The sequence below is a fragment of the Engystomops pustulosus genome, chromosome 6 (genome assembly GCF_040894005.1).
Source record: "Engystomops pustulosus chromosome 6, aEngPut4.maternal, whole genome shotgun sequence".
NCBI lineage: Eukaryota > Metazoa > Chordata > Amphibia > Anura > Leptodactylidae > Engystomops > Engystomops pustulosus.
In genome coordinates, this window is record NC_092416.1 from 73,911,243 (window position 1) to 73,938,571 (window position 27,329).

General features: G+C 41.3%; 1 protein-coding gene across 3 annotated transcripts in view; it reads right to left on the reverse strand.

Moving 5' to 3' along the window:
- Positions 1-1,481: 1,481 nt before the first annotated feature.
- The window catches only part of DDX25 (DEAD-box helicase 25), a 31,834-nt gene continuing 5,986 nt past the window's right edge, over positions 1,482-27,329 (reverse strand). For 2 of the 3 annotated variants that reach the window (XM_072156568.1, XM_072156569.1), the window contains 9 exons: positions 19,996-20,131; positions 18,107-18,199; positions 16,765-16,867; positions 16,472-16,586; positions 7,635-7,812; positions 6,785-7,022; positions 5,276-5,438; positions 3,885-4,073; positions 1,482-2,316 (listed from right to left, as the gene is read on the reverse strand). In XM_072156568.1, coding sequence (XP_072012669.1) covers positions 2,255-2,316; positions 3,885-4,073; positions 5,276-5,438; positions 6,785-7,022; positions 7,635-7,812; positions 16,472-16,586; positions 16,765-16,867; positions 18,107-18,199; positions 19,996-20,131 — 1,277 coding nt within the window. In that variant the 3' untranslated portion in view covers positions 1,482-2,254. Of the gene's footprint in view, positions 2,317-3,884; positions 4,074-5,275; positions 5,439-6,784; positions 7,023-7,634; positions 7,813-16,471; positions 16,587-16,764; positions 16,868-18,106; positions 18,200-19,995; positions 20,132-20,776; positions 20,813-27,329 lie in introns of all 3 variants that reach the window. The other variant, XM_072156567.1, reaches the window with a different exon arrangement.

Consider the following 27,329-nt stretch of genomic DNA (forward strand, 5'->3'; position numbering starts at 1 on the left):
AAGCTGCAGTGTGTAAGCCACCAGGGATTCAGATCACGCAGTGCCAGACATGTCCCCCTGCTTAAGCCACTACATATCGGGGCTTGGAGAATATCATATGGTCAGCCGAGTTGCATCCAAAGAACACCATACCTACTGTGAAGCTTGGGAGGAGGGGGGTATTTCTCTGCAAAGGAACCAGGACGACTGATCTGTGTACATGAAAGAATGATTGTGGCCACATATTGTGGGATTTTGAGTGCAAACCTCTCTATCAGCAAGGGCAATGAAGATGAAACGTGGCTGGGTCTTTCAGCATGACAATGATCGCCAGGGAAACAAAGAAGTGGCTTTGTAAGAAGCATTTCAAGGTCCTGGAGTGGCCTAGCTCTTAACCCCATAGAAAACCTTTGGATGGAATTGAAAGTCTGTTGCCCAGCAACCGCCCCAAAACATCACTGCTCTAGAGGAGATCTGCAGGGAGGAATGGACCAACATACCAGCAACAATGTTTGCCAACCCTGTGAAGAAAACCTGTCATTGTTATTTATCCTATGTTGGCAAAGTATTGAGATGAACTTTTGTTATTGACCAAATAATTATTTCCATCATCATTTGCAAACTTTTTAAAAATCAGACGGACAATGTGATTTTCTGGATTTGTTTTCTCATTTTGTCTCTGATAGATTAGGTTCTACCTATGTCGTTGGTTACAGGCCTCTCTCATCTGTTTAAGTGGGAGAACTTGCACACTTGATGGCTGACTACATACTTCTACCCACTGTAGGCGGTTAAAGACATTGGAAAGTTGGAAGCGCAAGCTGAAGATAAAGACCCAGTTCTTCAGCTGAAATGTGTGCTTCTGGTTCTGTAGCTCACATTTACAAGCCTGATAAGATTCTAATCCTTATTAGGACATGAAAAGTATGTTTCTAGTACTATACTTGTCTTCTTTTCACTGGTAGCTATAATTAACAGAAGTTCTAATTTGCTAGTTTGATAGTTTTTAAGTGCTATATGACCTCTGGTTTAAATAAGTAAATGAGTAAGATTTCACATAAATAAAGAAATTCTAGAAGGCACGTGTCATACCCTATCTGAGGGGGCTGCTTATTTAGTGTGGTAAAAGCTGGTGACAGTGTCCCTTTAAAGGCACATTCACACAATGCAGTTGATGTGTCAAAAAGCTGAACTTAAATGCAATTTAGACTGGTTGCAGACTGTGGCGCTTGGTGCATGAAATATAGAGCATGTGTAGTCCTTTTTCGATCCAAACAATGTGCACCTTGTTCATATGCTCCATAATTGCAAATATTTTGTAGTGGCTAGTTTTTACGCCAACAGGAGTAGGTACTAAATAGACATAAGTTATTATGAAGGTTGAACGCATGGTCTGCCATATGCACAGGTTCTAAACACTATAGCTGCCATGGGGCTTTTCCAGCCAGAGCTTTGCTCACTGTTACTTTTCATGTTTTAAGACATATCCATTATAAACTCAGTAATTATCAGATTTGTTTAATAAAATATTAAATCACAAATAAACTTTCTTTCCAGGAAACTAATAACAGATTTCCATTTAATAACTGTACAGAACATCCATTTAACATAAAAAGGAGAACAAGCAAGTATTCAAAAGGACCAATACAACCTAAAACTAAATAAAACCCAAGGATACGTTTCTATCACGGGGACCTCCTCTAGTGCTCTGGCTATTGCTCACTAATACTGTGGGGGACCCTCTGCCGCTAGAGAGTATTTGCATCACAGACTACACACTGAAAGATTGGCAAATCTGAGAAGTATTCTTCACCAAAAACAGCTTGAAAAGAACTGGTAGCATACAACAATGATGAAATTCCATGTGTATTTCAAATTACAAAAGTAAAACAATAGAAAAAAAACAACCACGTTTGTATTCCATTAGTAGTAGTGATGAAGCATATGACCCAAGACTAAGGCCACAGCCGTGTGTCCATATTATTGGAGATAACCTCTCTGTGGAAAACTTTAGCTTGTTATACAAAAGTGACATATACAAAGAAAGAGAAAATATATATATATATATATATATATATATATATATATATATATATATATATATTATATATATATATATATTTTTTGAATCAAATATAAAAAAAAGTGCAAGAAAATAAAAACACACATGTAAACTCTAGTGCTGAAAACCACCCCCACACAGTGAAGATACAATTTTAAATTTTTTTTTTTTTTTTTTTTTACACCACCAGGTTAATTAGGGGAAGAACCTCCCTCAGTCACATAGTCTTTCCATTTCATCTATGTCTCCAGTATCCAGCCTCAAGATCTTTGTACCTAAAAAAGAAAAACCGCAAATAGTCATCAGGCTGGGAGACATGGACAGAGAACGTGTACAGAAAAAGGCACCATGATCTGATTCTTACTACAGAGGTAAAACTACCCGATCTCCTACATTATGATGCCCTTTACAATGGTGTGAAATAGGTGCGGGTTCAAGTCATACCCACCGATGTTATATATGTAGTTATATATTCTCAACCATAAGGGTGCTCTTTGTGCATTTGCAAACGTTACAGAATGTCATGCATAAAAAAACGCATGATTTATATATTCATATTTCATTAATACTTTTGTGGACTTGTGTTATGTTTAGCGCTTTCTGCAAAATACACAAACCTTGCTTGTGGATTTCATGCAGACTTTAACTTGCCCACAGACTTTATTTTTACTAATTTCTGGGAATTAACATTCTACGATCAGCGTCATAATAGTTATATTTCCATATATAGGAGCAGGGCAATAGTAGTTATATTCTTATACATAAAGGCCTATATTAAAATCTTATTTGTGGACTATTGGTGTGTGATATCATGGCCATTTGTTAATAATGGACCTCTGGAATACAGAGCAGTCTGAAAGGCAGCACACCAAAAGGAGACGATCATTGAGATGAAAAAGATATGATTTAGCTAATAACAGTTCAAATGTGGTCGGACTTCAGTGCAAAGAGCTCCAAATCCTGGGTGCCCCCACTGGTGAACACACCATCCAGCCAGTGGAGGTGACCATTTTAAAAAGTCAGCATGTAACTATTCATCATCCAGCCCAAAATGTCAAACTTAGAAAAAAAATCCTCCAAGACCATCTTCACCTGCTCACACGTTTCTAGAAGCCGAAACGCGTCAAATGCTCTATTGCCGATGTTCCATGTAAACCAGGACTATTCACACAGGATGAAAGCTGGGGCCATCACTATGATCCTGAAACTAAAGAATCATGACTCGCCCCTTCCAAAGGCGCCACGTGGCTAACCATCCCCAGACAAGGTCATGCTCACAGTATTTTAGGACCAGCATAGAGTAGTATTAAATGGATTTCCTAGCAAAAAGGTACAATGGATTAAATTGCAGGATTCCATCAAAACCAAGAGACATAGCATGCTCACCAAAGTTGTCTGCCTTCTGCAAGACAATGCACCAGTTCACATCTCATATGTTGTCCAAATGGAAGCATACTCCTGTGACTTTGAAATTAAACCTTATTAAACCGACCTCGCACCATCGGACCTTCTCTTCTTTACAACAGTGAAGAAGTTTTTTTTTTTTTTTGAAGGGCAAGCATTTTCCAGAGGATGAGTTAATTTCCAAAGCCACAACAAGGCTTTTGGAGCAACCAGTCGACTTCTACAAGGGAGGCGTTTACAGTTGCTTAAAAATATGGGAGAAGTGCTGGGTGGTACCTATTTAGAGAAGGACTGATAACTGTGCCAAGCTTCATTGCTCTCAGTCCACCGGAAGTGGGTAAGGGGAAATCTTTATTAAACGCCACTCGAACAAACATGAAGGGTAAAGCTGACCACTTGCATTCAAAAGCAACGCACATCTACCAGGAAGACTGCTTACCAAAATGCTCTTCCAGGTCCCGCAGCATGTGCATGAAACATTTCTCCACAAGATTGATGGCCACACCTTTCTTACCAAACCTGCCCGTACGGCCAATTCGATGCAGGTACGTCTCATAGTCTGTTAGGCCTTCTGTTGTCATAGGTAGGTCAAAGTTGACTACAATTGATACTTGTTCTACATCAATTCCTAAAAAGGGAAAAATACAAAAATAAAATATACCCTGTTGGGAAAACAATACACCTCTTCTCCGTGAAAAAAAAAAGTCCTACTAATTCTTGGAATAGCTGATGGTGAACCTTAAACGTATTACATGTTATGCAGCCAAAACAGAGAGCCCAATCCTGCAGCTTCAGAGATGAAATATCTCAGCATTTTCTGAGTTCTTCAACTTGTTGTGGAAATAACTACCCACTGCCAGGGATAGATCTCATCTGTCCTCACAACTAACAGCCATGATTATGGCACCAACCAACATTACAATCCCTTAAATATTGCACCAGGATTGTTTTCAGGTGAAACAGAACCAGAGCTATCAAATATTTGTTACAGCCAGAAGGGAGAACTCCAAATATAGCGCCCACTTCTACTTAAATTTTAGTAACATTGATTCTGTAGCACCTCTTTCAAATGACATCTGAATTGAGTGTTAGGTGCCAATGATCAGAAGTTATGGCCATCTTATCAAGACTCTATGTTACAGGTAGCAGGGAGGAGGGAGCTTACAGTTTTCAGACAACAAACATAGCCTCTGCATCTGTCACTGATCCAGGGAAAGGGTAACATTAACTTATTTTCATGTAATTCATTCTTTTTTGCTTATCAGTGAGCATACATGAGAGGGAACCCTATTTTCTATTATGTTTACAGGAGTTAACATTTCCTCAAATAATCTCTCTTCTACAATATCTAGTTTGTTGGGGAAACTATTCTCAGTTAGAAATTACTTTGTTGCCCACCAAATGTTGCAATCAGAAAAATACACAAAAATATTACATTGTAGGATTAACATTATCCAAAAATGTTGATAGTAACTTGTTATGTTGTACAGTATGTCTTTCAATTGCTGGGTTATTTGCATTGAAATATATATCAGTTTTAGGGGAACATCTTACTTGTGTTATTGATATGTATTTTGTAAATTGCGATGCTTATAATTTCTGGCTTAAAAAAACCTTGAGACTTGAGTGACCTCCTACAGGGTGCAAGAAACCCCAGCTGTCCACAGATGGGTCCTTCTACCGAATATGTATAAATGACATTAAAGAAATAATACACTTATAGTTCCTTGAAACCTTGAGTTTATCTTCCAGCAGAGCTAAAGAAAAACACACCCTGCTTATCCAATATTGTATATGAGAAATCATATATGAGAAAAATAACGGACTTGCCTCGAGCACAGACATTAGTGGTGATAAGTACTTTCTCCTTGCCATCTCGAAATCTCTGGATTATATCGGCTCGCTCAGTCACAGTCAGTTCTCCACTCAGCAGGGCCACTACATGCCCATCACTGGTCATTTCTTGGGACAACCAGTTGGCCGTTCTACGAGTCTATTTAACAGGAGAAATCTGGATTTTTGTACCTTAATTAACTTTTATTTTGTAATCATTAGGGGACACAACACAATGGTTGGAGGACTGACCACCATGGGGACGACTAGAAAAGTAACAGTTCTAGGGGTTCCAGAGTGCAGGGAAGCAGTAAGGTAGAGTGTGAGGATGACCCTAAGGTGTAAAAAAAAGTCAGACATAAGAATGGCCATAAGTGCAGAGCAACCGCAGGACCTAACAGAAAAGCTTTAGTGGCAGACAACAAGAATCTTGAGGTGAGAGCTAGATGACTTGTTACATACTTGCTCTATACCGAGAGGCAATGCCCATAATGCTCTGTCCCCAATGATATTAACAATATACTTATACTCATGTATAAGCAAAGTTTTTATGCACAAAAAAAAAATGTGCTGAAAAACCTCGGCTTATACACAAGTTAAAAAAAAAAAAAAAAACTTACATACTCCGCTTCCGCCGCCCCTGATCCTCGGCGTGGCTCCTCCTCTTTCTTCTCCACCATGCTCCTCTTCTGTCTTTTGTAACAGCCGGCAGACACAGCCATGCGCTCTGCCGGCTGTGCATATTATGACACCATCAGCGGCCACATCTTAGTGTGCGCCGGCCGGCAGAGTGCATGTCCAGGGACCGGAGCATCGAAGAGAAGACAGAAGAGGAGCCGCACCAAGCATCGGGACCACTCGAAGGTCAGTATGTAAGGTTTTTTTTTTAAAGTGCTGGACAAACTGGGGGCTGGCTGGCTATTTATACTAAAAGGGTCAGGCTGGCTGGCTGGCTATTTATACTAAAAGGGTCAGGCTGGCTATTTATACTAAAAGGGTCAGGCTGGCTGGCTATTTATACTAAAAGGGTCAGGCTGGCTGGCTATTTATACTAAAAGGGTCAGGCTGGCTGGCTGGCTATTTATACTAAAAGGGTCGGGCTGGCTGGCTGGCTATTTATACTAAAAGGGGCGGGCTGGCTATTTATACTAAAAGGGGTGGGCGGGCTGGCTATTTATACTAAAAGGGGCGGACTGGCTGGCTATTTATACTAAAGGGGGCTGGCTATATATACTAAAGGGGGCTGGCTGGCTATATATACTAAAAAAGGCTATGCCAACGCATTTCCCACCCTTGGCTTATACCCGAGTCAATAAGTTTTCACAGTTTCTGTTGATAAAATTAGGGGCCACTAAAGAGTTATTTAACTCTTAAATCAGCTTCTTAACCATCAGCTGTATTAATAAGTCTACAATTATCATCTGAGCCTTGGACTTCTGTAATTTGGAGAAAAGCTTTTTTTTATACTTTAAGGAATGTTGATGATGGAATAATCTGCGACGTTACCTGACAGAAGATTATTGCCTGTGCAATTGTGATTGTCCCATACATGTTGGATAAGGCCTTGTATTTAGCTTCTTTGTTTTCACAAAAATCATAAAATTGGCGAATATTTGTCAATGTTAGCTCTTCCTTCTTTAGTTTTATAATATTTGGATCAGGAACAATCCTCTCTGCAAAACACCAGACTGTCTCTTCAAAAGTGGCAGAGAACAAAAGCATTTGACAGTGCGATGGCATTGCCCTGCAGAGATGACACAACAAGTCAGTAACTCAATAGCAGTCAGATTCTGCACATACGTAGTTGCATTAGGAAAAAGGGTTTAAGACAGTGTTCAGAAGGAAAAAAAAAATGATAAAATGGAGTTCCTTTTTTAACTACAGATAGTAGCATTTTCTTTGTACACTCTTAAAGAACCTTTTGTCAACACTGACGGTTTCTGTAGCAGCCAGCAGTCCTTAGGCTGCTGTTAATTTGGCATAGATTATGCCAGATAGATTCTCTACCTTCACGTGGGAAGTCTGGGACTACCACCCTAATAGGAGAGAGCCTATGTAACATGATGGGTGCAGAAGACTTAGCCCAAATAAAAATCTATTCCAGAATTAGTGGAGCAGCATCTTTTAAGCAAGCAAAAAATTGGAGTTGGTGGAAGTGATGCAATACACTCTTAAAGCACCTGAAAGAGTTTTAACAGAAAAAAAGGAGGTTCTAAAGACTTGTTTGTGTAACATAGTTTGTGTGTTGGTTTCCTGTACCAATCTGAGCTGCTATGAACTGCTAATGCTATCCAACAGAGACCAGATTTTACAGGCTGACAAGTTACAGGAAGAAGCTTCCTTCATGTAGACTCACCTCTTAACTCGAACACTATGGTCAGAATGACCCTGCAAGCCAATCATGACGTCCGCTTCATCCAGGACAAACACCTTGATATTCTCAACATCAATAAGCTTGAGCTTGAAACACCAATCCATTACAGTTCCTGGGGTACCCACAATGATTTGAGCCTCTATTCTGCTACCTTTGGAAGCTGAACAAGAAAAACATTTATAAGAACTGTAGCTGGGCATCTGAAATGCCACATATAACTTCTAAAGTGTAAAGTAAAAGTGATCACTGACATTCAGATCAGTATCTTCCATCAAAATCCATCATGCTAAACCAGGCACTGGGACTGTGGTGATCTAAAATCACTTTTTATAATTATGCTATTAAACCACACACTCTCTTTGTCTCGCTGCCTGACATAATCTTACAGTGTTGGGAGGATGCTACTGCACAGTGTAACAGCTTGTGAAGTTGCAGCTATGAGGGGCTTTGATAATGCCCTCAGAGCCCTTCCAACTCATTTGTATAATATTAAAAGTTTATTTTAAAAGGAAGAAGGCCATGGATAACAAATACAAGATTACAATAGTCACAGTGCCTGGATCTATAAGTGCCCCTGGTTTATCACAATTGATTTTGATGGTAGATTCCCCTTAAGGTAAATCATAAAAATATCTGATCAGATTGAAATTTTAATGCACAATTATTTTAATTCACTAAATAATCAGAAATACAAGCCAAAACAAACAAAAGTTAATGTGTTAACCCTTTCACGACCCGTGACGTAATAGCACGTCACGGGTCGGCCGCGGGTGCATGGAGAGGGCTCACGCGCTGAGCCCTCTCCATAGCCGGTAAGTCTTTGCTGCATATTGCAGCAAAGGCTTACCGGTAACACCCGCGATCGGTGCTAGCACCGATCGCGGGTGTTTTCACCTCGATCGCCGCCGGCAATGCTGCCGGCGGCTTCAAAAGCATGGCGGCGCGTGGGCGCCGCCATCTTTTCGAGGATCGCCGCTCCCCGTGACGTCATCGGGGAGCGGCGATCCGTCGCCATGGTAACCTCGGGTCTCGCGAAGACCCGAGGCTACTTCTGGTTAACCCATGCATTACAATGTGCTATCAGCACATTGTAATGTATGAGGAGTAAAATCCCCATATACTGCCATACTGTAGTATGGCAGTATATGATAGGATCGTGCAGACCCCCTAGGGTTAAAGTACCCTAGGGAGTCTGAAAAGTACTAAAAATAAAAAAAAGTTAAAAAAAAAAAAATTATAATAAAAAACCCTAAAAACTCAAATCACCCCCCTTTCCCTAGAACTGATATAAATATAAATAAACAGTAAAAATCATAAACACATTAGGTATCGCCGCGTCCGAAAATGCCCGATCTATCAAAATATGATAACGGTTTTTCACTGCGTTTAATCCCGTAACGGAAAATCGCGTCCAAATTCGAAAATGGCACTTTTTTTGTCATTTAAAAAAATTAAAAAATTCTATAAAAAGTGATCACAAGGTCGTACAGTCCTAAAATTGATAACATTGTAAACGTCATCAAAATCCGCAAAAAACGACACCACCCACAGCTCAGTACACCAAAGTATAAAAAAGTTATTAGCGCCAGAAGATGGCAAAATCCCCAAAAAAATTTTTGTACAGGAGGTTTTAATTTTTGTAAATGTATGAAAACATTATAAAACCTATACAAATTTGGTATCCCCGTAATCGTACCGACCCAAAGAATAAAGTAGACATGTCATTTGGGGCGCACAGTGAAATCCGTAAGATCCAAGCCCACAAGAAGGCGGCACAAATGCGTTTTTTTACCAATTTCACTGCATTTGGAATTTTTTTCCCGCTTCCTAGTACACGGCATGGAATATTCAATACCATCACTATGAAGTGCAATTTGTTACGCAGAAAATAAGCCGTCACACAGCTCTGTACATGGAAAAATAAAAAAGTTATGGATTTTTGATCATGGGGAGTAAAAAATGAAAATGAAAAAACAAAAAAGGGCCAGGTCCTGAAAGGGTTAAAGGACTGATAATGTGAAATATCAGTACACATATAAGACTCGGTTCACACCAACATCAGGGATTTCAGTTACACAATCTATTTTAGAAGAGTGTAATGGAAAATAAGAATAGAAACTTTCTGCTAGATGCATGGAAGAGTGATGTTGTAGCCTTCAAGCATAAACAGAAGAATGACCTTACTTAGACCCCATCCGCAGAGGTTCAGGAAAAGTCCTTTCAGACCTGAGTGAAGTTGGCCCCCCCACCTTGTTCAAATCAAACAAAATTGGTGTCAAACGTTTGTGCTACGTTTGTGCTGGTTTGTGCAGCAGAAATTTTTGTTTGTGCCGCCATAGTTTTCGAGATTTTAATGAAAGTTTCCAGAGGTCATCAGAGGTCAACCAGCCCCCCCACATTGCCCAAATCAAACAAAACTGGTGCCGAACAATTCTGCTACGTTTGTGCTGTGCACATTTTTGTTTGTGCTGCTTTTGTTTTGAATGTATGAACAAAAATTTAAAGTTCAAAAGGTCAAGCAGCCCCCCCACATTAACCGTATCAAACAAAATGGGTGTCAAATGTTAGTGCTACGTTTGTGCTGCGAAAATTTTTGTTTGTGCTGCTATAATTTTTAAGGTATGTTCAGGTGTTTGAGGTGCTTAGGATGAACTGGTAAAAAACAAACCTAGTGACACTTCCCTGGTTTGATCACCAGGGGGAGCTAGCAAACACATTATACTTTGGAAGAAATGAACTCTGATGACCTCTGTAAAAAAGTATGAATATATTAAAAATGATAGCGGCACAAACGAAAATTTTTGCTGCACAAACCAGCACAAACGTAGCACTAATGTTTGACACCCGTTTTGTTTGATTCGGTTAATGTGGGGGGGCTGCTTGAACTTTTGAACTTTAATTTTTTGTTCATATATTCAAAACAAAAGCAGCACAAACAAAAATTTGCGCAGCACAAACCAGCACAAACGTAGCAGAATTGTTCAGCTCCAGTTTTGTTTGATTTGGGCAATGTGGGGGGGCTGGTTGACCTCTGATGACCTCTGGAAACTGTCATTAAAATCTTAAAAACGATAGCGGCACAAACGAAAATTTCTGCTGCACAAACCAGCACAAACGTAGCACAAACGTTTGACACCAATTTTGTTTGATTTGAACAAGGTGGGGGGGCCAACTTCACTCAGGTTCCTTTCAGTTGTATCATCGCTTCACTGTGTCTTGTAAAGCACAATAGACCGACTACAGAATCCTATCCCACTGCTCTTTAACCAGATGTATGCTGAAGATGTGGACAACCTTGGGGTTCTCCTTCACATATGGTGGGACTACCGGTTACTCTCCTCACAATAAAAGTCTTTTTTTTTTTTTTTTTTTTTAATTTACAGAATCACGCTCCCAAGCTTTCTCAATCAGTCTACCCCAATTCTGAGACTATATTGCATGACAAAGTTGTAAATACTGTTAGAATGAGTGAGGTACTGAGAACTCCTCCCGCAATTGGTTAAACTGTTTTATAGATCCTTCCTCCAAAATACGTTGCAGGTTAGTAATAACAGTAGATGTCCAGTGTGGAATTTGGGCACCTTATTCAACTCGGGATATAAAATGTTAGGCCAAATAGGAGTGTGAGATGTATAGCCCTTCATTACTAGCACTTGCCTTACACGACAATTTATCCATTACTCTCAGTGTTACTAGAGAGCATTTGGTGGTGTACCAGTAGAGGGGTCATAGTATCATAGTATATAAGGCTGGAAGGAGACGCAAGTCCAACCTTTAAGAATTAAATAAATGTTTTATCCCCATAACCCGTGATATTTTTGCTCTCCAGAAAGGCATCCAGGCCTCTCTTGAACATGTACATAGAGTCCGCCATAACAACCTCCTGCGGCAGAGAGTTCCATAGTCTCACTGCTCTTACAGTAAAGAACCTTTGTCTATGGTGATGGTAGAATCGCCTCTCCTCTAAGCGTAGAGGATGCCCCCTTGTCCTGGTCACAGGCCCAGGTATAAAAAGATCTTTGGAGAGATCCTTGTACTGTCCGTTCAGGTATTTGTACATTGTAATGAGGTCTCCCCTCAGTCCTCTTTTTTCTAAACTGAATAATCCCAAATTTTTTAATCTGTCAGTGTATTCTAGTTCCCCCATTCCCCTAATAATCCTGGTTGCTCTCCTCTGCACCCGTTCCAGCTCTACTATATCCTTTTTATACACTGGTGCCCAAAACTGTACACAATATTCCATGTGTGGTCTGACCAGGGATTTGTATAAGGGCAAAACTATGTCTTTATCATGAGAATCTATTCCTCTCTTGATACATCCCATAATTTTATTTGCTTTAGCAGCAGCCGCCTGGCTCTGGTCACTAAAATTAAGTTTACCATCCACCAATACCCCCAAGTCCTTTTCAGCTCCAGTTTTACTAAGTAATTGACCGTTTAGAACATAATTATACTTTTTGTTTCCATGGCCCAAGTGCATAACTTTACATTTATCTACATTAAACCTCATCAACCATTTCTCTGCCCACTCCTCAAGCTTCCACAAATCCCTCTGTAATGCTAAACTATCGACCTCAGGTTTTATTACTTTACACAGCTTAGTGTCATCTGCAAATATTGAAACTTGACTGTGTAAACCCACTACAAGGTCATTAATAAAAATATTAAAAAAAAGTGGCCCCAATACTGACCCCTGTGGCACTCCACTGGTAACATCAACCCAATCTGAGAATGTGCCATTAATGACGACCCTCTGTTTTCTATCACTAAGCCAATTACTTACCCAAATACACAGATTTTCTCCTATTCCCAGCAGTCTCATTTTATATACCAACCTTTTATGTGGCACGGTGTCAAATGCCTTTGAGAAGTCCAGATATACAACATCCACAGCGTCCCCCAGATCCAGTCTTGAACTTACCTCCTCGTAGAAACCAATCAGATTAGTCTGACAGGACCGATCTCTCATAAACCCATGCTGACGTTGGGTTATAAGGTTGTGCACAGTGAGATGCTCCAGGATAGCATCTCTGATAAACCCCTCAAATATTTTCCCCACCACAGCAGTTAGACTCACGGGTCTGTAGTTTCCAGGATCGCTATTTGATCCTTTTTTGTATATTGGTACCACATTTGCTATGCGCCAGTCCTGTGGAACATAATCAGTCCTCAGTGAATCTTCAAATATTAAAAATAACGGTTTGTCTATCACCGTACATAATTCATGCAGAACCCGGGGGTGTATGCCATCTGGCCCAGGTGATTTATCTATCTTAGTGGTTGCGAGGCGGCGCCGTACCTCTTCTTGGGTTAAACTGTTGACATTATAAAAAGAATTAACATTATTCCTCATTGTGTCTTCCACCAGGGGATTTTCCTGGGTAAAGACAGTTGAGAAGGCGACATTCAGTAGATTGGCCCTTTCCTCATCTCCTTCCGCCATTACCCCCATGTTATTTCTAAGGGGACCCACACTCTCCGTTTTTAGTTTCTTATCATTTATATACTTGAAAAATAATTTGGGATTATTTTTGCTCTCCCTGGCAATATTTCTCTCAGTCTCTATTTGTGCGGCCTTTATCTGCTTTTTTACAGGATTTATTTTTCTCTCTATAATCCTGTAATGCCTCCTCGCTACCTTCACGTTTTAGCACCTTAAACGCTTTATCTTTCTCGCTTATTGCTTTCCTTACAAGACTAGTTAGCCACATAGGCTTTTTCTTGTTCCTTTTATGCTTTTTCCCATAAGGTATGTGTTTCTCACAGGACTTTTTCAGAATATATGAGAAAAAGTCCCATTTTTGGGGGGGGGGCTTTTGTCTTTGAGAACATTATCCCAGTCTATGCCTTTAAGGTCTTCCCTTAGTTGCTGAAATTTGCCCTCCTGAAGTTTAGAGTGTTGGTTGCCCCTTCACTAACGCTCTTAGTAAAGCGTAATACAAAATCAATGATATTATGATCACTATTCCCCAGGTTCCCAACCTGTAGTTTTGATATCCTATCAGGTCTGTTGGTAAGGATAAGGTCCAGCAGTACCCCCCCTCTTGTTGGCTCCAGGACTAGTTGCGACAGGTAATTGTCTTTTGTTGATGACAAGAACCTGCTACCTTTGAAGGACCTGCAGGTTTCTGCCCCCCAGTCAATATCTGGGTAATTGAAGTCTCCCATGATAAGTACTTCACCATGCTTTGAAGCCGCATCCATTTCACTTATCAGCATTTCCTCTGCTGCCTCCATTATATTTGGAGCCTTATAACAAACCCCTAGTAATATTTTATTATTCTTTTTCCCTCCTCTTATCTCCACCCATAGGGACTCCACATTTGCATTTGCGTTACTGATGTCATCTCGCAGGACGGGCTTGAGGCAAGAATTCACATATAAACAAACCCCTCCCCCTTTTTTATTTATACGATCCTTTCTAAAAAGACTATAACCATCTATAGCAACAGCCCAGTCATAGCTACTGTCCAGCCATGTCTCGCTGATACCCGCTATATCATATTTCCGCTCCAACATCAAGAGTTCCAGTTCCTCCATTTTGTTTGTGAGGCTTCTGGCATTTGTGTACATACACTTTATATGGTTTTCCCTGTCCATATTCCTTTTGTCCTTATTGCCCGATTCTCATTCCAGCCCCCATTCCTCCCCCATGGACTATGACTCTTCCCAGCTCTCTATGTACACTGTCTATTTGACCTGCACAAGTGTAGTTGCCCTCCCCCCAGGTCTCTAGTTTAAAACACTCCTCCAACCTTCTAGCCATTTTTTCCCCTAAAACAGCAGCCCCCTCCCCATTGAGGTGCAGCCCATCCCTACTGTAGAGCATGTAGCCAACAGAAAAGTCAGTCCAGTTCTCCATGAACCCAAAACCCTCCTTCCTACACCAACTTTTGAGCCACTTATTTACCTCCTTGATCTCCCGCTGCCTTTCTGGTGTGGCACGTGGTACAGGCAGTATTTCGGAGAAAATTACCTTTGAGGTCCTTGCCCTGAGCTTATGGCCTAAATCTCTGAAATCATTTTTAATGACCTTCCACCTACCTCTTACTTTGTCATTAGTGCCAATGTGGACCATGACTGCTGGTTCCTCACCAGCCCCTCCCAGTAATCTGTCAACCCGATCTGCAACATGCCGAACCCGAGCACCCGGCAAACAACACACTGTTCGGTATGCACGGTCTTTGTGACAGATTGCCCTGTGTGTTCCCCTAATAATAGAATCTCCCACTACCAGCACCTGTCTGACCTTGCCTGTGCTCCCATTACCCTTCTTACTGGAGCAGACATTCCCCTGGTTGCTAGCGGCCACGTCTTTCTGCAGCATTGCTACCCCAGAGCTGATATCCCCCTCACCCGCCAGCCTGGCAAACTTATTGGGGTGCACCAGTTCAGGACTAGACTCCCTACAACTCTTCCCTCTACCCCGCCTTCTACATGTTACCCAACTAGCTGCCCCCTCACTCTCCACCTCCATACTTCCCTCCCCACACCCATCTTCCCCAAAGAGTTTGTGCTCCAGGCGCAGCTAACTTCGTTCCATATTATCAATTGTCCGCAGCCTTGAAACTTGCTCATTTAGATCCAAAATCTGGGCTTCCAGGTGAGCAATTTTCACACATCCCACACAGCAGTATTCCCCCTCAAACAGCTGTTCAAGGAAAGCATACATGGCACAGGATGTACACCGTGTAGCAATGCCACTTATGGAGTCCATTATTCTAATGGGGATTACAATAGAAATATGCACAGAAAGAAGAATTTACAGTCAAAGTAACACAAAATACAGCAGTTACCTGCTAAAGCCCCTCAAACTTAAGTCCCTTAAACCTAAGTCACACTTAAGACACTGCACACACTTTGGATCAATGCACACTCGCCGCTAAGCTCCCACACTCGCTTTTCTGATGCTTCTTTTAAAGGTTATCTGCCACAAAAATCTGCAGAGCTCACTGCACAAGATCTGGCTGCAAAAAAAACCCCAGCATCTCATGTGTTGCAAGTGTGAGGACAGGTAGCATTGCCATGGATTAGGCAGTGCAAGACCACCCTCTTCTTTGGACCGCTGAAGAGTTTCCAACTTAATGTGCGGAATTCCCTTCTTCCATAAAAGGTCCCTAAACATACTGTTTAGTTTATGAAACAGCTTGATTGGAATCCATATAGGGGCAATATTATATACATATTGTATATAATTTGAGGCATGGTTTGCCATCCATGATCCTGCAATACCCTACGCACACCCTAGTAAGTTTCATGCCAATTGCTGCTAGGACAGCGATTCCCTGAGTCTCCAAATGGTTCCAAGAGATCATCTACCTTCAACAAACAGACAAACTCATCCCGATCTCTCTTTATTGCCTCCCTGGAATACCGACAGTCCCATTGATTTTCCATTATTATTATTGTTCACTGAGTATTACTCTGCACACTACATCCCGGCTTCACTGCGCATTCAACGCCACTTGCACAATGAAGTTGGGGTGTACAGCTCTGGGTTCATCGAAGATCTGTACATGAGCAGGGAGCACCTGAGATTACGCAGATGTGCCTCGTAACACCAATCTATACGCAAGCATAAGGGTTTTTTTTTCTTTTGTGGACACTAAACCACCGGACCAAAAAGAACCTGTGGATGCCTTTGTGTCCCAAATCGCCATCGCCATGAACTGAAGTCTCCATTCTCCTTCCGTTCCCAATTGACTTTAAATTGCTGCTAAATTGTCCGCCATTTCCTTACAGAAGGGGGAGCAGAATCTACTGCACGCAGGTGTGAACCAAGCCAAAAACGTACAGAAAAGTTAATGGATGATACATACGTCTGTTTCCTCGTATCGCATAGACTACATCAACGCCATCACAGAACTTCCCCATCTGCTCTATGACTTCTCCTGTTTGTAAAGCCAATTCAAAAGTAGGACTGAGACAGATACACTATACAGAAAAGGGAAAGAGTTTTAATGGGAAGAGGAGTTATTTCTTCTAACTTCAAGTCAGCGGATGAGCATGAGAAGTAAATAAAACATTTTGTTTAAAATTACACAGATTCTCATATTACTGTTAGTTTATGAAAACAATGCAGAAAATTTAATATGCATGCATCTGCACTGACCTGTGGATATCTCTTCATGGCATCAACCCTGCTGAGCATTGCTAGAACAAATGCAGCAGTTTTACCTGTTCCAGACTGGCTCTGAGCAATCAAATTCTGGGGTCTGGAGAGAGAATAAACTTATTGATTAGCCATTTGTTACATGTCCACATGAAATAACTAACCTGCAAGGCTGAATTCTCAGGCTGAAGCACACACGCATTATCATTTTACCACGAGGATTTACCTTTAATTTCATGATGTGGATATTTACCATTGTGTAATTCCACCATGTGAGGATACAGATAACCCGTGAATTCAGATACATACAGTGAAACCTCTCCAGAAGACCACCCCATTATAATCTATGGAAGCTTCTTTATGAGCAGACCACCCTTAACCCTTTCACTGACAGGCATTTCTGGAAATTTTGTTGTGTTATTGGCCAGAGCAATTTTTACAATTTTGACGCTTACCAATAAAACCAAAATTACAGCAAAATTATGCTAAATGCCGAAAAACCATGTATTTTCTGAAAGCAGACACTTTCCCCGTTTTTAAAATTGCATTAAGAGTTTATAGACATAGGCGTCTTCAGGCAATTTTGATTAAAAGTGTAAAATGTTAAAATGTAAAAAAAATACATAAAATTTGACTTGGCAAAAAATGTTTTCCAAACAGAAAATATTTACTTTCACATCTCCTAAATGTAATAGAAGAACATTTGTAGAGTTCAGAGATACCTCAAAGTCATATGTCCACACGATCATTTTATCACTAAAACTGAAATAAAATTTCTACTTGAAAAGCAGATTTTTAGTTAAGTCATAATCGGCAAAATACAGCAATAAAAAGCAAAGGCATCCCTAAAACATACATTTTTGGAAAACAAACAACTTGCTGATTGCATTTGCCTTAATTAACAGTTGACAGCCTGTGACAAACAAACTATTAAACAAAAAATGCATTGTAAATGCCATGAAAACATAAGTTTTTACATAATTCACATCAAAACTTCTCTTTCAGAAGAATCTAAATTTGTGTTTCTAGGTGTCAGGAAACCGGAAATATTAGAAGTTTTATACGTGAATATTTCCAGTTCCCTGAAAGACAATTATAGATTCATTTGTAGATTCATTCTTTCATAGTAAAAAAGAAGTCTGTTTCTAGGTGCCACAGAGCCGATGTTATAGCCCACCGAAGTGAGGACATATCACATACATCCTTGGCTATACATATGCCACCCTGTAAGGACACACACAAGATAAATACTTGGCAGGGAAACACACTTTTCTGCTCCAAGAGGTTTTTTTACCAATGGCTACTCTCAGGAAAATAAAAACTAAGTGACATCCCTACTTACGGGTCAGCGAGAATCATAGGAAGAGCAGTGGCTTGGATTTTGGAAGGTCTGTTGAAGCCCAAAGCATAGATCCCCTTTAACAGTGCAGGCATTCTATGGGATTAAAAGTTATGGGACATCTTTCAGTTATAATTGTGTGGCATCTGTAATACCAAATAAAAACTTTTTAATATTCCTTCATATTTTTTTTTTTTTTTTTTTTTTTAACACAGCCACACACAAATGCAAATTATTGAAAAGGCAATACAACATACCAAGTACTTGTGAAGTGCTTTATTAAAAAAAAAAAAAAAAAAAAAAAAAAGCACTTTTGTAAATTAAATGTATGATGTTATCCAAGATCCTTTATCCAGTTACATGTGCAACGTCTACCCCATGTATGTATCTGTTCGCATAATCACAGCATGCCTTCATTAACTATTACTCCTCCCTTGAAGGTTCATGTGATCAGTTCCATACATGGGGTTGAAATTTCAACAGGACCTTAGATTACATCATTGGCCACTTAATCACTGCATAAAGACGGTCCCCTACTTAAGGACAGTCAATTGACAGACGACCCCTGGATGTGGGTAATTTAAAGGTGTCTACAATAATCCTGGTTCTTATGACAATCCAACATTTTTAAAATCCGATTGTCACAGGGACTAAAAAAAATTTGTGTGGGGTTACAATTATAAAATGTACAGTTCCGACTTGCATACAAATTCAACTTTAGAACAAACCCACAGAACTTATCTTGTACATAACCCAGGGATTACCTCTATACCGGTTCCCATTAATTTCATTGGATTCACCTCAGACGAGTTGCATACAAGTTTACAAACTCACTTTTAACAATTTAGCCATGGAAAGGAACTATTTACGGATAAGGGCAATGCTTTTCAATAAGGTATTTATTTTGGGTGGGTTAATTTGCTTGGTAGGTTTTCTTTAAAGGAAACACTTTTTAGGTTCGCCCATGTCCCCACAGTCAATACCAGGCATATCTAAAAACAGTTTTAATCAGATTTCTGGCTTTTTTCTTTTAAACAATAACTTTGCTTAAAACTTTACCTGGCTCCCTGCCTGCTCGTCCCCTGGGCTTAGTCATCTTTGCTCAAAGTAAGTGCCCTCCTCCACAAACAGGTCATCCTCCGCGATTTGGAATAAAAAAGCCCCTCTCACCGCTACATTGCTCCTTTTGTCTGCCTCCCTTCATTTCTCACGGACCGAGCAAGCGATCAGTTTGGGGACATGAGCAGATAAGAGTGGAGAAGCACCGGCGGTCTCCACTATCTGTGCATGCGTCCAGTGGAGGGTTGGTAGACAGTGAGGCGGATGCAGGCACACAAACTCTTTAGTGAGTTGGGTAGCTTTCACACAGCCTAGCAACCCTGTGCTTACCAGTTGATTGAACAGGTTTGCGAGAGGATGCAGGTAGGTGGAGGTAAGGAGCAATAAAGCTTTGGGAGGGTTTTTTTTAAATTGAAAATCAAGGAGAAGGAGCTGTTTGTGGTGGGGCACTTACTTTGAGCAAGGATAACCACGCCCAGGGGACGAGCAGGAAAGGAGCCAGGTAAACTTTTATAAAAGTTACTGTTTGAAAGACAAAAGCCAGAAATCTCATAAGAATGGTTTTTGGATATGCTTGGTATTGACTGCATCAGCAAGAGAGATCAGCAGACCTGATGCTCGAATCCGGATGTGCGATCCGTACATATTGCAGGAATGGCAGCCAAACAGTTGAAATTGGCTGCCAATTAGACAATATGTCCACGTCGTATAGTTGAACCTGAACATCTATTCAGCAATATTACTTTCCCTGGCATGTAAGAATTCATTAACAGATATTCTCTATTTGTAACAAAGATCCATTTTACTAGTAGTTTTCAGTATCTATCACTTACAAGTGCAATTCTTCAAACGACTTCACAGAGTACAATGGAGAAGAAGGGTCCCTTTGCAGGACCTCCACATTCTGACTAGACTCAATTAGAGACTTCCGTATCAGCTTATTAAGAAGGGAGCTTGCTGCTCGGTCCTCTGCAATAAAACAGATATATTTTGTCATTTTCTTTGTATATCAATATTTAATTATAGTATTCTTTTATCCCCTAGTGCTATGGGTTGTCAGTAGTATTTTATTTTGTCTTTTTTCCCCCTTGCTTTCTAGTGTGACACCTTTCCCCATTGCAGCAGATCTGTGTACTGTATACAGCAGGAGCTGTGAAAGAGTAAGTACACTATAATCTAAAGTGTGGCAAAATTAAAAACATAGTTTGGGCACCTCCTTTAAAACTTCTCAGAGGGGATGTAAAACAAATCTGTAGGCCCAGGGCAACTGGGTTATCACTCACTCTCCAAGTCCAGGAATGAAGCTGCCCCACGTAACTACGGTTCCTCCATGAGCCCCCAGTAGCAGCCAGCAACAAGTAACTGCTACATTTCATTAATGAAAAGGGTTTTCAGCAGTGAAAATTTTGCAGATATTTGTACTTGCATTGACTTCCCAAAAGACTCTCCCATTGTCCAGGGCCAGAATCAGGAGGATTTTTATCACTATAAAACAGTGATGACATGCTGAACTGGAGCACCAGAGAGAGGAGAGTACTGTTTAGGGCATTTGTTATTTGGATTCCCCCCTTGCACCTGTATTTAAAAAAACTGGGTTAAAAATGCTAAACTTACCAACATCATCCTCCAAGTGACATTGACAGGATTTGCCTAAATGCAAAGGAAAAAAAAGAAAGGATTTTTGTGAAACTCACCTGTAAAATGATTTTCTTGCAGAGTTTATTGGCAGCCACAGAGACCTAAGGATACAGTTGCTGCCATCAAGAGGCAGAACCAATCCAAAAAAGGATGGTCCCCTCCTCCTCTGCTATACCCCTCCTGCAAACAGTGAGCTATTCAGTTTGTACAAAAGTATTTGGAGTAAACCAGGAGAAACCCATACAAAAATGGGCACATGTTGAAAACACAACTCACTCTGCTATCTACAAGAACCCAGACAAAGATAAATAACAAATGCAGACGGGTTGCTGTGTCCCAACTGAACTCGGTGAGAAGAGGATTATGCTGCAAATTTCACACAAATCCAGTTTTCTCACTCCTGTAATTCGGGGGAAAGACCTTGACATGTCCAAAAGCAGTCGCCATGGGAAGGAAATAGAAAACTACATCATACTATGGCCTGCAGTAACTTCCTACACACATGCGTCTGATGTGAAACGTGCAAAATATAACATTTTGTGCAAGTGTGAACCCTCCAGCACACATCTGATGTATACACCTTAAGAGCAGAAGTGTGATGCTGTAGTGCCACGAAGCTCCCACTGCTTAGGAAGAATGAACAGTAACTCAGTAGGGAGAAGGACGCCACGTATGTGAACGGCTGTAATAGGCGTTAGAAATACAGCATATAAATCAGACAGCAGATACCATTATCTAAGTGCGACTGCTGCTATGCAATAATAAATCATACAATTAAAAAGCCTCTATATACAAAAGATAAGACCAGGATTGATGGCCAACTTGTTGTGGCACTTAGGATGGCCAACTTGTTTTGGGACTCAGATGGGCGACTGCTGTATCGCTGTTTTTATACGGAGTAAAAAAGTGTTATGTTTTATAATTTTGGTCAACAAGTCAGGTAGCCCTTGGGGCCATTTTAGTCTAAATAGATTTTTTTTGCCCAAATCATCCACATTGACCATTTCATCCATCAGTCACTCACTCAGAGGAGCACCAAAAAGGCCCCATATTCATTCTAAACCGCCCTCCAACATCCAAAACCAACAAAGACCAAAAAACAAAAGAGCTTGCAAATGTAAAAAATTTCTACTTTATTCAAAATAACACATACATTATATGTACATCACTTTCAGAAGGGATTCCTGAAAGTCGGAAGTATAGGGGGAACAAAACAATGTCCCAAATGGATATAGGACTGACACAAAGAACCTATGGCCCCCCTACCCTGTTAATGCCTCAGGAATTGTGCCAAAAAAGGTATATCAGAAAATGTATTATGTCGCACTGATGCTTCGTGCGAAACGCGCGTCGGGGTGTTCCTGTTGGCCCTCCCTCTGACTGCCTCTGTGCCATTTGTACAATGTCTTTAGGTAAGTGTGGCCTGCCTTTTGATTTTATTTTCTGACTTTGTCTATTAATACCGGATGGTACCTCCGGTTGATTGTACTGTCATTATAGCATATAGGTCCACTGCCTCCCTATACTAGTCCTACTTTCGGACATAATACATTTTCTGATATACCTTTTTCGGCACAATTCCTGAGGCATTAACAGGATAGGGGGGTCATAGGTTCTTTGTGTCAGTCCCATATCCATCTGGGACATTGTTTTGTTCCCACTATACTTCCGACTTTCAGGAATCCCTTCTGAAAGTGATGTACATATACTGTATGTGTTATTTTGAATAAAGTGGAAATTTTTTACATTTGCAAGCTCTTTTGTTTTTTGGTCTTTACTCACTCAGAGGAGCCCCATGATCTCATAAAGGCTCAGAATTAGGCTCCACAACTACCACCAGATGACGGGGCCACTCATCTTGGACTCCACTATCAATGTTCTATGCTTGGAATGAGAGCTGCTTGGCGATTCATATAAGCATCTGCTGTCACAATCATTGCAACAAGGTCCATGGCAGAAGTGAATAGCCCTGAGCTTCAGCGTGTTCATTGGGAATGATGCTTCTTCCCAAGACCAGGTACCTTTAAACATCACACAAGGAAACTGTATGACAAGGACAAAGACCATCTGGGAAAGGAAGATGGGACTGTCCAGACTTTGGATTTTTATATACGATTCGTCTAGGATGAACATAAAGTGGAAGTGTTGAAGGACAGCCTTCATGGAGAAGATTCCCAAGATCCTTACGCAAAACCAAAGTGGAAGGGGTTCTTTCCTATGATGGAGTTCCATCTTTAAGTACAAATAAAGGATTTGGGGTGATTGTTAATCCAACCAGACTGAGTTAGAAGCTGTCCGTTTTCTGGCTCAAGAATGGGGATTCCTGGATGTGAGAATTTCATTGATCAATGCCAGAACCCTTGTGTAAACAGGAGGGGTTGTTGCCAGACTGAAGGACCACAAAATATAAGGGACTGGATCCTATGGAAATTCTGAGCAAACTATGCTGCACCAGAAAACGGGAACGTTTGTGTAATTGAAGTTGACCGACAGAGATTCTATGCATACATAGGAATCTGATGTACCAAGCCTTTTTTCTTGGAGGAGTGACAAACCCTTCCTGGGTAGAAATGTTCTTGCCTCAGAAAAGGCAGTGGCTGCTGTGGCTTTTCAATAGATACCACAGAGAATAGATACCGCCTGAACAGTAGAGTGAGCTATACCTCACAGCTTATTGACCTGTGCAGGCAATTTAAAGAGTCACTCATCAGTTAGATCTTCGAGTATCCACTGCAACTTAACCTTGGCTGCCCTGGTGGAAGCAAAAGAAAGGAAACAGAAAATTAATTGAGGACTGACTGACTGTTATAGAGGAGATTTTGGAAGGCTGATCAGTTGCAAGGTTTAGTTTGATCATCACTAATCTGCCTTCTGGTAGTTTCCTGAAGTTTCCACCAATTTTAACACAACTGAAAAAAAAGCTATTGACTTGAGTATAAGCCTAGGGTGGGTAATACATTGGTCACAGCCTCCACCCAGTATATAGCCAGCCCCCCCCCCCAGGATATAGCCTGCTAGCCCCCCCCCCCCAGTATATAATAATTCCTTTATTTATACAGCGCACGCATATTCTGCAGCGCTGCACAGATCTTGCCAGATCAGTCCCTGTCCCCAATGGGGCTCACAATCTAATCAACCTACCAGTATGTTTTTGGAGTGTGGAAGGAAACCCACGCAAACACACAGACACAAACAAGACTGTAGTGCTAACCACTAAGCCACTGTGCTGTCCCAGCTCGGCCCCGCAGTATATAGCCAGCGAGCCTCTGCCCCAAGTATGCCAAGCCTTTAATAATAAAAAAAGTTAATACTTTATCGTTCCGACGCCCTCCGGCGGGTCCTTTTCTTGCTGCAGATGCTCTGATGCCTCTGCAGGTGGCTGATGTCATTGTTTATGCACCGCCGGCATCACACAGGGACCGGAAGAGGCACTGGAGCATCCGAAGCAAGAAAAGGGCCTACGGAGGGCGTCAGAAAGGTGAGTACTGTGTTGATTTTTTTTATAGACTCTAGTATAAGCCCAGCTAGGTTTTTTAAACACAATTTTTGTGCTGAAAGACTTGGCTTATACTCTAGCATATATATGGTAATACGCCATAGTACGTTGTGTTGCTTTAAAGCAGCCCTTACCAAAATGCACTATACCATCTGTTAAGGAGATCGCACTGGTTTCGGGTGCCATTTTTCATACTGTTAGTCATGTTAGATCCAGCGGCCATGTTAGGTCTGACCTGGGGGGGGGGGGGGGGGGGTAGGTTGCCCCCTCAGGAGCTATAGGGTTAAATGTCTTAATTCAGCTATTTTTCTTATTTAAACTGTTTGCCTCTCACATTCTCCTTGGCATTTTACTGTCCTTCGGCCTGTATGGTTTTTTAAATTTGTTTTATCAAGAAGCATCTGGTGCCATCCTCTGTACATTTCGTGGCTCAGATAATATAAACAATTCTGTTTATCTGTGGATTAGGGCCCTGAGAACACAGGGCACAATTTATTAACCTTTTCGTAGAAAATATTAGAGGGGCGGTTGTAGTGCATTTAAACTAAGCCTATAGCATTTAAGCACCTTATCTCCTTTCCTTCACGCCCTCTGAAGCTTTCTCTGTTTTTATACACACAACAGGGATTTTGAAATAAACTGTGATTTGAGTGTGTCTGCGTCTTGGGTTCGCTCTCTCCTCCCTGGTACCGGGGAAAGATTTAATTTGAAAGTCACCATGCAATGGAGGGGGGGGGGGGAAGAGGTTGAACCACAGATAAAAATCTCGTTAACACCATCCCAGTGTAGGGGGTACATATTTCCTAAAAACATTTTGTAGACCACTTAAATCCCAAGGAGTTTGCTCATACAATACACAATATGTCCTGGTGGGATGCGTCCTTAAAAGGTTACGCTATAGTAAAACTCTTGTGCAAAATGTATAAGTAAAAGTTAAGACTTATACACTTAGCATAATACAGGCGGTCCCCTACTTAAGAACACTCGACTTACATACGACTCCTAGTTACAAACGGACCTCTGGATATTTGTAATTTATTGTACTTTAGTCCTAGGCTACAATGATCAGCTATAACAGTTATCACAGGTGTCTGTAATGAAGCTTTAGTGTTAATATTGATTCTTATGACAACCCAACATTTTTAAAATCCAATTGTCACAGACACCAAAAAAGTTCTGACTGGGATTACAATGATAAAATATACAGTTCCGACTTACATACAAATTCAACTTAAGAACAAACCTACAGACCCTGTCTTGTATGTAACCCGGGGACTGCCTGTATATTGTTCTTTTTTGGGATAGAGTTTTGCATTGGTCATCAAAAAAGTGGGTCTACAAGCAATATATCCTTGCAGCTCCTCAATATAACACCAGGCATCAGCCTCCATCACAATGGATGTAAAACAACCCCATGTAGATAAAAGTGGGGTTGTAAGCGCTGTGGTGTACTTGAGACTCTGCGCAACTCCCCTACATTCACTTCTCTTCAGCTCCTTTGGTGACCCCTAGAGTGACTCTAAAGCCACTAGGAGAGCAAGCTGGAAGAGGAGGTGGGAAAGGTCATGAAAAGTGGGTCACCCCACAATAGAGGTGCCAGCCTGGTTGGAAAAAGCAGTGTAGGGTGCGATCTGCCTCCTATTGACACTTGGCTAAAACTTTTGAGCTCACTGTCTGCAGGAGAGGAGGAGCAGAGGAGGTGCTAACAATAAGAAAACCAGTAAATACATCTTTGCAAAGCAAAACTGCTAATAGGATGCACAGACCGCAGACTTTATAATGACAGTCAGCTCAAGGCAGTGCTGGGTGATTTTGCCTAAAATTTGTACCCTTATTGAAACTAAATATTTCACTTTAACCTTTGAGACCTCAGAGTTGCAGAATGGGAATAACTATTTAATGTATTGCTGAGGATACAATTTCTTTAAAGAGGACCTGTCACCCTCAAAAACGTCACTAGGAGCTAGTAAGCAGCTCCTAGTGCTAAAACAGACCCATCAGTGTTACACTTCTAGCGCATTCATGAGGAGGAAGCGGTCCAAGGCGCTGCCTCTTCCCCGGATCGCCCCGCTCACTCCATAGGCCAGCGGTGACTGCCTCGCAACATGCACAGTAGTGTTTGTTAGCGTTATTGGAGGGTTCCGATAACACTAGCAATATAACCCTGCTCTGTTTTACTTTAGTAATCACCTCCTAGTGCCGTTTTTGAGGGTGATCAGTTCTCCAAGAAATGGATTACGCCAGCAGTTCCTATCTATGCAGCTCCCAACCCTAAATGCAGCTCTATCAAACAAAGCTCACCCAGAGGTCGCACTAACATGTTTCTAGAAGGGTAATACTCCTCTTGCCGTTTTTGAGGAGAATTTTTAGCCGAGGAGGAGTATGACTTTTTCAGTAATACAAATGTATAACTCCTAGTTGTATACAGTGTTAACCCCTTAAAGGAAACCTACCACTTAAAAGTGGTAGGTTTAGACACATATACATGGCACCAGCTCAGTGTGAGCTGGTGTCAGAGCATATTTTTGTTAAGGGAACAAAGCCCCTATGTTAGAATTATAAGTTATATTAACTTATAACTCGGCGCACCGCACTTGGGCTCGGCGCACCATGCGCGCGCCCGTGCGTGCGCCGGATTGTGAAGTGCAGGAGAGCCGGTGACGTCACCGAGCTCTCCGGCACACGCGCGCCTGCGCAACTTAGCACGGGAAACAGGCCGTGCTAAGTTGCGCAGGCGCGCGTGTGCCGGAGAGCTCGGTGACGTCACCGGCTCTCCTGCACTTCACAATCCGGCGCACGCACGGGCGCGCGCATGGTGCGCCGAGCCCAAGTGCGGTGCGCCGAGTTATAAGTTAATATAACTTATAATTCTAACATAGGGGCTTTGTTCCCTTAACAAAAATATGCTCTGGCACCAGCTCACACTGAGCTGGTGCCATGTATATGTGTCTAAACCTACCACTTTTAAGTGGTAGGTTTCCTTTAACGTGACAGACTTTTTTTTGTAAAATTTTTACTCTCTTTTACAGAGCC